Source organism: Pangasianodon hypophthalmus, chromosome 28, assembly GCF_027358585.1.
Source record: "Pangasianodon hypophthalmus isolate fPanHyp1 chromosome 28, fPanHyp1.pri, whole genome shotgun sequence".
In the NCBI taxonomy this organism is placed as follows: domain Eukaryota; kingdom Metazoa; phylum Chordata; class Actinopteri; order Siluriformes; family Pangasiidae; genus Pangasianodon; species Pangasianodon hypophthalmus.
This window is the reverse complement of record NC_069737.1, coordinates 15,999,249-16,011,748: the sequence shown is the minus strand read 5'-3', so window position 1 is coordinate 16,011,748 and position 12,500 is coordinate 15,999,249. Positions and strand designations below refer to the sequence as shown.

At 40.6% G+C, this 12,500-nt stretch overlaps 1 protein-coding gene across 9 annotated transcripts in view; it reads right to left on the bottom strand.

Moving 5' to 3' along the window:
• Positions 1–5,661: 5,661 nt before the first annotated feature.
• Positions 5,662–12,500, bottom strand: part of pcm1 (pericentriolar material 1) — a 28,942-nt gene continuing 22,103 nt past the window's right edge. For all 9 annotated transcript variants that reach the window (XM_053230809.1, XM_053230817.1, XM_053230812.1 and 6 more), the window contains 7 exons: positions 12,441–12,500; positions 11,778–11,926; positions 11,182–11,254; positions 10,829–11,019; positions 10,534–10,626; positions 10,283–10,406; positions 5,662–7,899 (listed from right to left, as the gene is read on the bottom strand). The exon at positions 12,441–12,500 is cut by the window's right edge and continues 100 nt beyond it. In XM_053230809.1, the coding sequence (XP_053086784.1) occupies positions 7,874–7,899; positions 10,283–10,406; positions 10,534–10,626; positions 10,829–11,019; positions 11,182–11,254; positions 11,778–11,926; positions 12,441–12,500 (716 nt within the window). In that variant the 3' untranslated portion in view covers positions 5,662–7,873. The remainder of the gene's footprint in view (positions 7,900–10,282; positions 10,407–10,533; positions 10,627–10,828; positions 11,020–11,181; positions 11,255–11,777; positions 11,927–12,440) is intronic.

The following is a 12,500-nucleotide window of genomic DNA, read 5'->3' as shown; positions in this document are numbered from 1 at the left end:
TGTGTGTTCTTTAATCTGATTGGTCCACGTCAGTGGAAAACTGCTCTCTCGCTCTCTCTAGCAGCTCATTGGTTGCGGTTAAACTGTGATGTTTAGTCAGAAATGTACAAACCCAAACACCTTCTTTATGGCGATTCTTTCATGTCTAATACCCAGTTGGTTAGTGACAGTGGCATTTTTTCTGTTAACATCATGTTTAAACTGACATCTTTTTTCTTTCTTTTTTTTAAAAAAAGAAAGAAAACCTTGTGTTTGTATAACTGTGTTACAGTTATACTGTAACACAGTTATAAAAAAAATCCAAACATACTTTAATTAAAAAAATGTTGATATACAAACATACTTTAATTTAAAAAAAAAACTCGATAAACTCAAAATAAAATGATTAGCTATTAGTTGATTACAGATCAGGTTCAACAATGCAATGGTGCATATGCATGTGAAAGTTTAGGCCCTGTTTAGACTCGTCTCGTCGCTGAGGTGACCATCTCCAACCACAGGTGTTTCCATGACACTCTGAGTGTGTGTGTGTGTGTGTGTGTGTGTGTGTGCGCCCTAAGATGCAGGGTCTCACTGTGGGTTTCCTGTTTTTCTGCTCACACACTCACACTATGAGTGTGAGAGAGAACGAGAGAGAGAGAGAGAGAGAGAGAGAGAGAGAGAGAGAGAGAGAAAACAGTGTGTGAGATTACATTAGTAAGATTTTAGTCTGAAGAGAGAGGCTCCACTTCTTCTTCTTCTTATTATTATTAATATTATTAATACTTCTTATTATTATTATTATAATGGCATTGCTTCAAATTTCATAGCAACCACCTAGCTACAGCCTAACAACCACCTGCAACTGCCTAGCAACCACCTTGCAAACCCATACCAACTACCTGGAATACCATAGCAACAAGTTAGCAACACCTTAGCAACCACCTGGTGTAGCAACCACTTCATGGATCATGATCCGTTATCTCAGACTGACCAGTATGTAGAGGTGTTACACCTGCACATGCTGACCTTTGACCTTAACTAAAAGCCACAGTGCTGTCTCATTTATATACTGAAAGAAAGTAACCAGAACTCAACCACCAACTGATCTCAGATCTGTTTCACCACTTTAACCAGCTTTACATGTTCAGTGTGCAGAGTTCAGAACAGATCTGAGATCAGTGATAAACAAAGTCAGTGTACAGTGTGTGTCTATGTGTGTGTGTGTGTGTGTGTGTGTGTGTGTGTGTGTGGGAGGGTGTGTGAGTGTCCTGAGCTGCAGGGGCTCAATGTGGGTTTCCTGTTTTGCTGCTCACACATTCTCAGGGTTTGGTGTGTGTGTGTGGTGTGTGTGTGTGTGTGTGTGTGTGTGTGTGTATAGATACAAAGAGAGAAAGATACAGACAGGCACACAGAGAGTGAGAAAGAGAGAGAGATACAGACAGGTATACAAGGAGAGAGAGAGAGAGAGAGAGAGAGAGATACACACAGACAGACAGAGATTGAGAGATTGTTAGTTATGCTTTTTGTCCTGTAATGGTTAAGGACAATGTACTTTGCATGCAGAGTGCAAGCAGGGACTCCGGCAAGACTAGCTGTGACAGCATAACTAAAAGGGAGAGCCAGAAGGTAACACAGACATGAGGGCACCCTGGGACATGAAGCGTCCAGTGAACGTGTGAGAGTGGGGGGACGACAGCATCCAAACATCCCAGTTCACCACAACACTCTATGCCTATGAACCTTGACTTGACGAAACAAATATGTTTTCAGCCGAGACTTAAACACTGAGACTGTCTGAGCCCCGAACACTGTGGAAGTGGAAGGCTGTTCCATAACTGTGGGGCTTTGTAAGAGAAAGCTCTACCTGCTGATGTAGCCTTCACTATTCAAGGTACCAATAAATAGCCTGCACCTTTTGATCGAAGCAGGTGTTGCGGATCATAAAAGACCAAAATTTCGCTCAGGTACTGTGGCGTGAGACCATTTAGTGCTTTATAGGTCAATTGTAGTATTTTATAATCAATACGAAATGTGATTGGGAGCCAATGCAGTGTAGATAAGATAGGGGTGATGTCGTCATATCTTCTGGTTCTAGTAAGGACTCTCGCTGCTGCACTCTGGACTAACTGGAGCTTGTTTATGCTCCTACTGGAACATCCAGACAGTAAGGCATTACAATAATCCAACCTAGAGGTAACAAAAGCATTTCACTTCTTGTGTGATGAATTTACTGGTTACACAACTGTACTATTTGTCCATGTAGTACACAGTTAGAGAAAGGAATGATTTATAATCGCACTATCGGGTGTAACCCAGATGAGGACGGGTTCCCTTGTGAGTCTGGTTCTTAAGGTTTCTTCCTCGTGATGTCTCAGGGAGTTTCTCCTCACCACCATCACCTCTGGCTTCCTCATTAGGGATAAATTAATTTACAATATTACTACAATAATTTACAATTTATTTTGGTTTAATTTAATTTGAATGTATTTCTGTAAAGCTGCTTTGTGTCCATTGTTAAAAGTCTTGCTATACAAATAAAATTTAATTGATTTGAAATGAATTGAAATTTTCTGTTATAACTCAGGAGTTCAGAACTTTGATGCTGTAACTGTGTCTCTTTCCAAAACAACTAATTTAGTGGTGAATACTTATTAATGAAAACTTTTATTTCTCAACATAAAACACAAGGGGGTGAATACTTATGCAACACACTGTATAAATCTACATCTGATGTTTTAATGTAAAATCGGACGATATTCTGAAACACTTCAGGACACGAAAAAGAACAAGAAAAAAAACTTACGCAACAGCGTAATGTGTAATGACAGCATAATGTGTAATAACAGCGTAATGTGTAACGACAGCGTAATGTGTAACGACAGCGTAATGTGTAACGACAGCATAATGTGTAATAACAGCGTAATGTGTAACGACAGCGTAATGTGTAACGACAGCGTAATGTGTAATGACAGCGTAATGTGTAACGACAGCGTAATGTGTAACGACAGCGTAATGTGTAACGACAGCGTAATGTGTAACGACAGCGTAATGTGTAACGACAGCGTAATGTGTAACGACAGCGTAATGTGTAATAACAGCGTAATGTGTAACGACAGCGTAATGTGTAACGACAGCGTAATGTGTAACGACAGCGTAATGTGTAACGACAGCGTAATGTGTAACGACAGCGTAATGTGTAACGACAGCGTAACGTGTAACGACAGCGTAATGTGTAACGACAGCGTAATGTGTAACAGCATAATGTGCAACGACAGCGTAATGTGTAATGACAGCATAATGTGTAATAACAGCGTAATGTGTAACGACAGCGTAATGTGTAACGACAGCGTAATGTGTAACAGCATAATGTGCAACGACAGCGTAATGTGTAATAACAGCGTAATGTGTAATAACAGCGTAATGTGTAACGACAGCGTAATGTGTAACGACAGCGTAATGTGTAATAACAGCGTAATGTGTAATAACAGCGTAATATGTAACGACAGCGTAATGTGTAACGACAGCGTAATGTGTAACAGCATAATGTGTAACGACAGCGTAATGTGTAATAACAGCGTAATGTGTAACAGCATAATGTGTAATAACAGCGTAATGTGTAACAGCATAATGTGTAACGACAGCGTAATGTGTAACGACAGCATAATGTGTAATAACAGCGTAATGTGTAACGACAGCGTAATGTGTAATAACAGTGTAATGTGTAACGACAGCGTAATGTTTAACGACAGCGTAATGTGTAACGACAGTGTAATGTGTAATAACAGCGTAACGTGTAACGACAGCGTAACGTGTAATAACAGCGTAATGTGTAACGACAGCGTAATGTGTAATAACAGCGTAATGTGTAACAGCATAATGTGTAATAACAGTGTAATGTGTAATAACAGCGTAATGTGTACTGACAGCGTAATGTGTAACGACAGCGTAATGTGTAATGACAGTGTAACGTGTAATAACAGCGTAACGTGTAACGACAGCGTAATGTGTAACGACAGCGTAATGTGTAATAACAGTGTAATGTGTACTGACAGCGTAATGTGTAACGACAGCGTAATGTGTAATAACAGCGTAATGTGTACTGACAGCGTAATGTGTAACGACAGCGTAATGTGTAACGACAGCGTAATGTGTAACGACAGTGTAACGTGTAATAACAGCGTAACGTGTAACGACAGCGTAACGTGTAACGACAGCGTAATGTGTAATAACAGCGTAATGTGTAACAACAGCGTAATGTGTAATAACTATTAACACACCAGATACATGTAATAAGGCAACAAACTGTGATTTAAAAAGTGATAAGGAGGAAGATGTGGCTGAGAGAGTAGAAGAAGAAAATAAAAGAGAAGTTTTGAGAGCCAGGAAAAAAGAGGAGAGTTTATTACCGCTTTCTCGTTACGTCCTCTTTATAACTGCAGTTCCTAGATCAGATATTTTACTTGAATACACAAATGTGAAATGAAAAATTACAGATCCTTTAAAAACAAGCCTGCTTTTAACACACCAAGAACCATGCATGTGTAATAACTAGTTTATATCTGTGTAATAAGCTATTAATTACATGGAATAAGCCTCTATCACAGTATTTATGTTGTAATTTTGCATAAACGCCACAGAATGAGTTTTACAAGTTTTAGAATTGGCACAAAACAACTAAACTTTGTAAAAATGTTATAAAAATGTTGTCAAGGTCTGTTGAAGTTAATCTAAAGCTGACTTTGTGTCTTTGAAGATTCTGCTTTTCAGGTTTTATAACAAGCAGAGATTCTATCTATCTATCTATCTATCTATCACAGTTGAAGATTGTAAAAAGACGAGGTGACGTTTTTCCAACCTTTTTCAAACTGTACACTGAACCCGATGTGGTCTTCTGCTGTTGTAGTTCATCCACCATCATGTTCAACACGTTGTGTGTTCTGAGATGCTTTTCTGCTCACCACGGCTGTAAAGAGTGGTTATCTGAGTTACTGTAGCCTTCCTGCCGGTTCTCGATGCTCTCCTTTGACCTCGCTCATCAACAAGGCCACAGAACTGACGCTGGTTTTTGTTTTTTGCACCACTCTGCGTAAACTCTATTGTGAGACTTGTGAAAGTCACTGAGATTATTTTTCCCCATTCTGATGTTTATATGGCTGATTAGATGTTCACATGAATGAGTAATTGTACAGGTGTTCCTCCTGAAGTGTTCGGTTAGTGTGTGTATCGATCAGAGCACCATACTGTCGAAACAAACCACTTTACATTAAACAAACTCAGCAAAAGCACAACAGAATCATTAGAAATTACTGCATTTTATTCATATTATACCAACTGATTTAACTGTATATTATTTTTATATTTCCTCAACACCACTTTGAAGATTTCAACTCTTTACATGCATTTGTGCTTTAATTTTAAAGTCAAGTGCAAAAGTTTGTGCACCCTCAAGTCACAATTTAGACATAGAAATTTAATTTATGGCAAAAAGACATTATGTTGGATTTCAAAACCGTTTCTTCATCACAAGTAATAATTTTTAATATATTGTACGTTAAGAAATAAAGATTTATATTTATGTAATAAAATATATAATAGAATAATGAAACAAAGTTCACATCTCCTTTCCTGAACACATTATAAATATTCTATAATAACTTGAATGAGGGATTCAGGGCAAAATGTCTTCAGTAATATTTATTTTTCATGGTTTTGGATTGTTGTAAAACACACATTTCAGTTTCTACAACAGTGAGCTTGATTGCACTTTTTGCAGGAGAGCAAGCAGCGTTTTAAATCACTTTCTAATTATCGTTACCCTTAAAATTATTTGTAATGTGCAAGATTTTACACTTTGATGTAGGCCTATGATCTGATCTGTTAATTATGCTAACTACACAAACGAATCGATTCAAAACATTCTCCGTTTACCGTAACAGAAAGTGAGGAAGCTGCATCAGTGAATCTTTCAAGCAGTTAAATTGGGAAATGGGGGCGGGGCTTCCAGGGAGTGAGTTAATATCCGAGAGTTCAAAACACTTACGCAAATGTCAATCATTCCAACAAAGCATCTGCTGTTTTTATAGGGGAAAATAAAGACTGTTCCTTTTGTGTAATTGTTGAATGTTAACACCAGGCAGCGATGTTAAATGTGTAAATGTTGGCAGGTCTGTCGCTGTGCCGCCATTTCGCTTCATGTTTATTACAGATAAATAGTAAAATAGAGGTTAATTTTTCCACTAACTTTAAAAAAAATGGTGGAATGAATACACTGATTTTATTGCGTATTTTAAGAGAATTCTCCCGTTTCTTTTGTTCACACAGAAAAGCAGTTCCCACTGATGGAGGTTTTGATCGTTTACACCAGCAAGTGACAAGTTGCTCTTAATTTTAAACTTGCGTTTTAAACTTATGTTTAAAATTAATTCTAAAATTATAATAAACCCCAGGAGATGATGAGCGCACTCTCGAGTCACGGAAAAACTTCCTGCTGTGAAGAGGTCAAAAGCAAATAAAGGCACCTGGAACAAGTTTTTGAGGGACAAAGTAAAAATTAATGTTTTATTTGTTACCTTAAAACCTTCACTAACATTTAAACCCGATGAAAACAGATTCAGAGTACCAGGAATTTAAACTGGGAAGAAAATAAAAGCTAAAATGAGGGGAAAAAAGAGAATAAAGAAAATTAAAAGAATGCATTAAGGCTGAAATACGCCCCCTGGAGGAGGGAGGAGAGAAAGGCGGAGATCGGCGCTCACGATTCCTCTCAAAAAGGTTTTCAGAAAAGGTTCATTTCACATTAAAGAAGTGTCTTACATTAGCTGATGACGTCGAATATCTCGGTTCTGAGATACTCTAACCTCTAATCTGTTTCTGGGGCACAAAGTGCATAAGGAGGAAGAGGAGGAGAAGGAGGGGGAGAAGGAGGAAGAGGAGAAGGAGGAGGAGGAGAAGGAGGGGGAGAAGGAGGAAGAGGAGAAGGAAGAGAAGGAGGAGAAGGAAGAAGAGAAGGAGGAGGACGAGGAGGAGAAGCAGAAGGAGGAGAAGGAAGAAGAGAAGGAGGAGAAGGAGGAGAAGGAGGAGGAGGAAGAAGAGAAGGAAGAGAAGGAGGAGAAGGAAGAAGAGAAGGAGGAGGAGGAGAAGGAGGAGGAGGAAGAAGAGAAGGAGGAGAAGGAAGAAGAGGAGGAGGAGAAGGAGGAGAAGGAGGAGGAGGAAGAAGAGAAGGAAGAGAAGGAGGAGAAGGAGGAGGAAGAGGAGGAGAAGGAGAAGGAGGAGGAGGAGAAGGAGAAGGAAGAGGAGGAGAAGGAGAAGGAGGAGGAGGAGAAGAAGAAGGAGGAGAAGGAAGAAGAGAAGGAGGAGGAGGAGAAGGAGGAGGAGAAGCAGAAGGAGGAGAAGGAAGAAGAGAAGGAGGAGGAGGAGAAGGAGGAGGAAGAGGAGGAGAAGGAGAAGGAGAAGGAAGAGGAGGAGAAGGAGAAGGAAGAGGAGGAGAAGGAGGCTCTGAGACCTTTCAGAAGGCAAGAGAGAAAGAAATAATCGAACCAAAAAAAAAAAAAGAAGAAGAAAAAGAAAGAACAAAACACCATGTTCATCGCTGAAAGTTTCCAGTGTGAGGCTCGGCTTTAAGCAGCGAACAGGAGGCATCAAGTTACAGAATTCAACACAAACCTTAGAATTACAGTGTTTCTTCTCAAATGAACCGTCAGATTAATTTCAGATAAATAAACGCACTGAAACGCGAAAACGTCAGCGAGGCTCAGGCTGAACTTGTGGCATGTCGCTCTGAGATGTAATTACTTATTTGCTGTGATTTAAAATCACATCAGTATAAAATTAAACACATTAAGATAAATATGATGCTGTAGTGTCAGGATGCGGTGATTAAAATCCCCCGGCTTCATGCACTCTGCGCTCCGACGGTTTCTGCAGAGAGAAAGGACATAAATTTACTGCGAGAGAAACGCAAACACGCCTTCAGAGCTTTGTTTCAAAATACAACACAGGACTGGGTCTGAAGAGTTGTGTAGAGTTTAAAAGGATAGTGTGTAACGTGTAAGTTGTTAGGTGTGTGTTTGTAATAGAACTGTTGAGTTGGTATGTGTGTGTGTGTGTGTGTGTGTGTGTGTGTGTGTGAGAGAGAGAGACAGTTGTGTAGAGTTCTGTAAAGCTGGGGTAAAGAGGAGTGTGTAAGAGTTGTGTAAAGTTGCGTAGATGTGTTAGGTGTGCGTTTGTAACAGTTGTGTAGAGTTGGTAGGTGTGTGTTTTTTGTGTGTGCAACAGAGTTGTGTAGAGTTCTGTAAAGCTGGTTGGTGTGTAATAAAGCTGAGTAAAGTTGTGTAGTGTTGGTAGGTGTGTGTGTTTTTTGTGTGTAACAGTTTGTAGAGTTGTGTAAAGCTGGTAGGTGTGTGTGTGTGTGTGTATTAGAGTTGTGTAGAGTTGTGTAAAGCTGTTAGGTGTGTGTGTGTGTGTAATAGAGTTGTGTAGTTGTGTAAAGCTGTTAGGTGTGTGTGTGTAATAGAGTTGTGTAGAGTTGTGTAAAGCTGTTAGGTGTGTGTGCGTGTAATAGAGTTGTGTAGAGTTGTGTAGAGTTGTGTAGAGTTGTGTAAAGCTGTTAGGTGTGTGTGTGTGTAATAGAGTTGTGTAAAGCTGTTAGGTGTGTGTGTGTGTAATAGAGTTGTGTAGAGTTGTGTAAAGCTGTTAGGTGTGTGTGTGTGTAGTAGAGTTGTGTAGAGTTGTGTAAAGCTGTTAGGTGTGTGTGTGTGTGTAATAGTTGTGTAGAGTTGTGTAGAGTTGTGTAAAGCTGTTAGGTGTGTGTGTGTGTAATAGAGTTGTGTAGAGTTGTGTAAAGCTGTTAGGTGTGTGTGTGTAATAGAGTTGTGTAGAGTTGTGTAAAGCTGTTAGGTGTGTGTGTGTGTGTGTAATAGAGTTGTGTAGAGTTGTGTAAAGCTGTTAGGTGTGTGTGTGTGTAGTAGAGTTGTGTAGAGTTGTGTAAAGCTGTTAGGTGTGTGTGTGTGTAATAGATTTGTGTAGAGTTGTGTAAAGCTGTTAGGTGTGTGTGTGTGTAATAGAGTTGTGTAGAGTTGTGTAAAGCTGTTAGGTGTGTGTGTGTGTAATAGAGTTGTGTAAAGCTGTTAGGTGTGTGTGTGTGTAATAGAGTTGTGTAGAGTTGTGTAAAGCTGTTAGGTGTGTGTGTGTGTAATAGATTTGTGTAGAGTTGTGTAAAGCTGTTAGGTGTGTGTGTGTGTAATAGAGTTGTGTAGAGTTGTGTAAAGCTGTTAGGTGTGTGTGTGTGTAATAGAGTTGTGTAGAGTTGTGTAGAGTTGTGTAAAGCTGTTAGGTGTGTGTGTGTGTGTAGTAGAGTTGTGTAGAGTTGTGTAGAGTTGTGTAAAGCTGTTAGGTGTGTGTGTAGTAGAGTTGTGTAGAGTTGTGTAGAGTTGTGTAAAGCTGTTAGGTGTGTGTGTGTGTAATAGAGTTGTGTAGAGTTGTGTAAAGCTGTTAGGTGTGTGTGTGTAATAGAGTTGTGTAGAGTTGTGTAAAGCTGTTAGGTGTGTGTGTGTAATAGTTGTGTAGAGTTGTGTAGAGTTGTGTAAAGCTGTTAGGTGTGTGTGTGTGTAATAGAGTTGTGTAGAGTTGTGTAAAGCTGTTAGGTGTGTGTGTGTAATAGAGTTGTGTAGAGTTGTGTAAAGCTGTTAGGTGTGTGTGTGTGTGTGTGTGTAATAGAGTTGTGTAGAGTTGTGTAAAGCTGTTAGGTGTGTGTGTGTGTAGTAGAGTTGTGTAGAGTTGTGTAAAGCTGTTAGGTGTGTGTGTGTGTAATAGAGTTGTGTAGAGTTGTGTAAAGCTGTTAGGTGTGTGTGTGTGTAATAGATTTGTGTAGAGTTGTGTAAAGCTGTTAGGTGTGTGTGTGTGTAATAGAGTTGTGTAGAGTTGTGTAAAGCTGTTAGGTGTGTGTGTGTGTAATAGAGTTGTGTAGAGTTGTGTAAAGCTGTTAGGTGTGTGTGTGTGTAATAGAGTTGTGTAGAGTTGTGTAAAGCTGTTAGGTGTGTGTGTGTGTAATAGAGTTGTGTAGAGTTGTGTAGAGTTGTGTAAAGCTGTTAGGTGTGTGTGTGTAGTAGAGTTGTGTAGAGTTGTGTAGAGTTGTGTAAAGCTGTTAGGTGTGTGTGTAGTAGAGTTGTGTAGAGTTGTGTAGAGTTGTGTAAAGCTGTTAGGTGTGTGTGTGTGTAATAGAGTTGTGTAGAGTTGTGTAAAGCTGTTAGGTGTGTGTGTGTAATAGAGTTGTGTAGAGTTGTGTAGAGTTGTGTAGAGTTACCAGGCTCTTTGAGAGCGTGTGCGTTGCCCACGAGTCCACTCAGCCCCTCCGCGTTTCCGTTCAGGATCTCACGCGTCAGATTATTGCTCCTCTGTTCCTCTAAGATCTGCTTACACAACTCCTCCTGAACACACACACACACACACACACACACACACACACACACACACACACTTACTTTAATTATTAATTTACACAGGAGTGTATCAAACGTGATGATTTAGACCACACACACACACACACACACACACCTGGCACATCACTGAGAGCTGCACTGGGAGGTCTTCAACCTTGACGAAATCCTCCTCATCAGATTTCTGACTGGTGTTTCCAGACCCGACCTCCTGTGTTTTACATCACACACACACACACACACACACACACACACACACACACACACACAATTTCTCAACCTTCACCCATGCTGTACAACATAGGTAAAATATAGACATGAGCCAGTGGCCAGTGGAGAATGAATATGTGTGTGTGTGTGTGTGTGTGTGTGTGTGTGTGTGTGTGTGTGTGTGTGTGTGTGTGTCCCCGTACATCTGCGTTAACCAGAACAGGCGAGTCGGTCTGAGGGCTGGCCGTGGTGGAGCCATGCGGACTCTCCTGTGAGGGCGTGGCGAGAGGGACAGCAGACTCGTCCTTGCCGTGTGTGTGTGTGTGTGTGTTTGCGGCTTCAGCGTCTCGCTCGTCCTCCATCGTCTCTACACACTCCGACTTGCAGCTCTTCACTGCACGCGCACAGAGTACAGAATTATAACGGACATCGCGTCACTGTTAGTCACACGGTATAACAGAATATCACAAATGTAGTGTGGATAAGAGGGAAGTGCTTTAGAAAACACACACACACACACACACACACACACACACACACTCACACTCACACTCACCTTCAGTACTTTCCGTGCTCTCGTGGTCTGACTTGGTCTCCTGCGCAGCTCCGTTTAGTGAAACTCCATTACACTGCAACACAACCGTTAACGTTTTACACTGTGCATATAACATTCATAAACATTCAGAATTTGAGGACAGGAACCATCACCGTGGCAACAGGAAGGCAACACCGTAATCACTACAGCGAGACGTGACTTCAGGAAGCGTTAAGATTAACTCCACGGTTTTTTTTATCTGATCGCGTATGCGTTAAAAACAGCTACAAGCAGCGATTAAAAGGGGCCAAGCACTTTCTGGCCCCAGTCCTTAGCGACAGAAGAAGAGGGACCATCGGTGCTTGTTACCAAGGAGATATACTAAATTTGAAATTAAAATGTCAAGCCGTTGCTGAGATATGACCTCACTTCCTGTTTTCAGGAGCCCTGCCAAGCTGCAGATGAACTCAAAGCTTATTTGGTAAAATCAGGTCATGCTGGTAAACATATGCCCCGATGTGTCACAGACTCCCATGTGGAAGTGTAACAGGACGTCATGCACAGCTCTCGATTCAACACACACACACACACACACACACACACACACACACACACACCTGTGAGTGTTCTGCGGTGTTGTCCGAGGCCTGCAGGGACGTCTGCACTTCCACAGATCCGGCCTCAAACTCTTCCGCCTCCTCTTCCTCATTCTCATCCTCACCGCTGCCGTAGTTATTCAACGCCTGCGTCTCCGCTTTGGACAAGCCTTCACACACACACACACACACACACACACACACACACACACACACACAGAATAAATCCGAAGATGAATCCGACGAACGAAACCCTTTACGCTCTAATCAACTGTTAAATGAAACATTTCAATAAAAGTTTTACAGTTTTGGTTTAAAATGAGTTCATGTGGTTTTATTTCCTCCTCAAAACGTCTTGCTTCCTGATGTCTTTAACTTTACGAGGTTCTCAAGATAAAACATGATGATTTTTTTAGCCTAAAAGATGATTTCACAAGCTAGCTAAAGAACAAACACCCTGTATTAAACTTCATCATCAATGTTTAGAGCATAACATCTAACAATTATTTTCAATTAAGTGTTAGATTTACAGCATTTCATTTTTAATGTTTAATCCAATTTCACAGAAGGCCTGTGTTCCCTTTGTGAAACCTGATCTAGGATAAAATGTCTAATTTACTCTTTAACTCAGTTCCTGTTTGTCGAACATCAATCAGTAGATGAGGCGGTTTCAGATAAACGCACTTATAGACAGCGGAAGTCTGTCTCCTTCCTCTTCCTCCTCCTCCTCCTCTTCTTCATCTT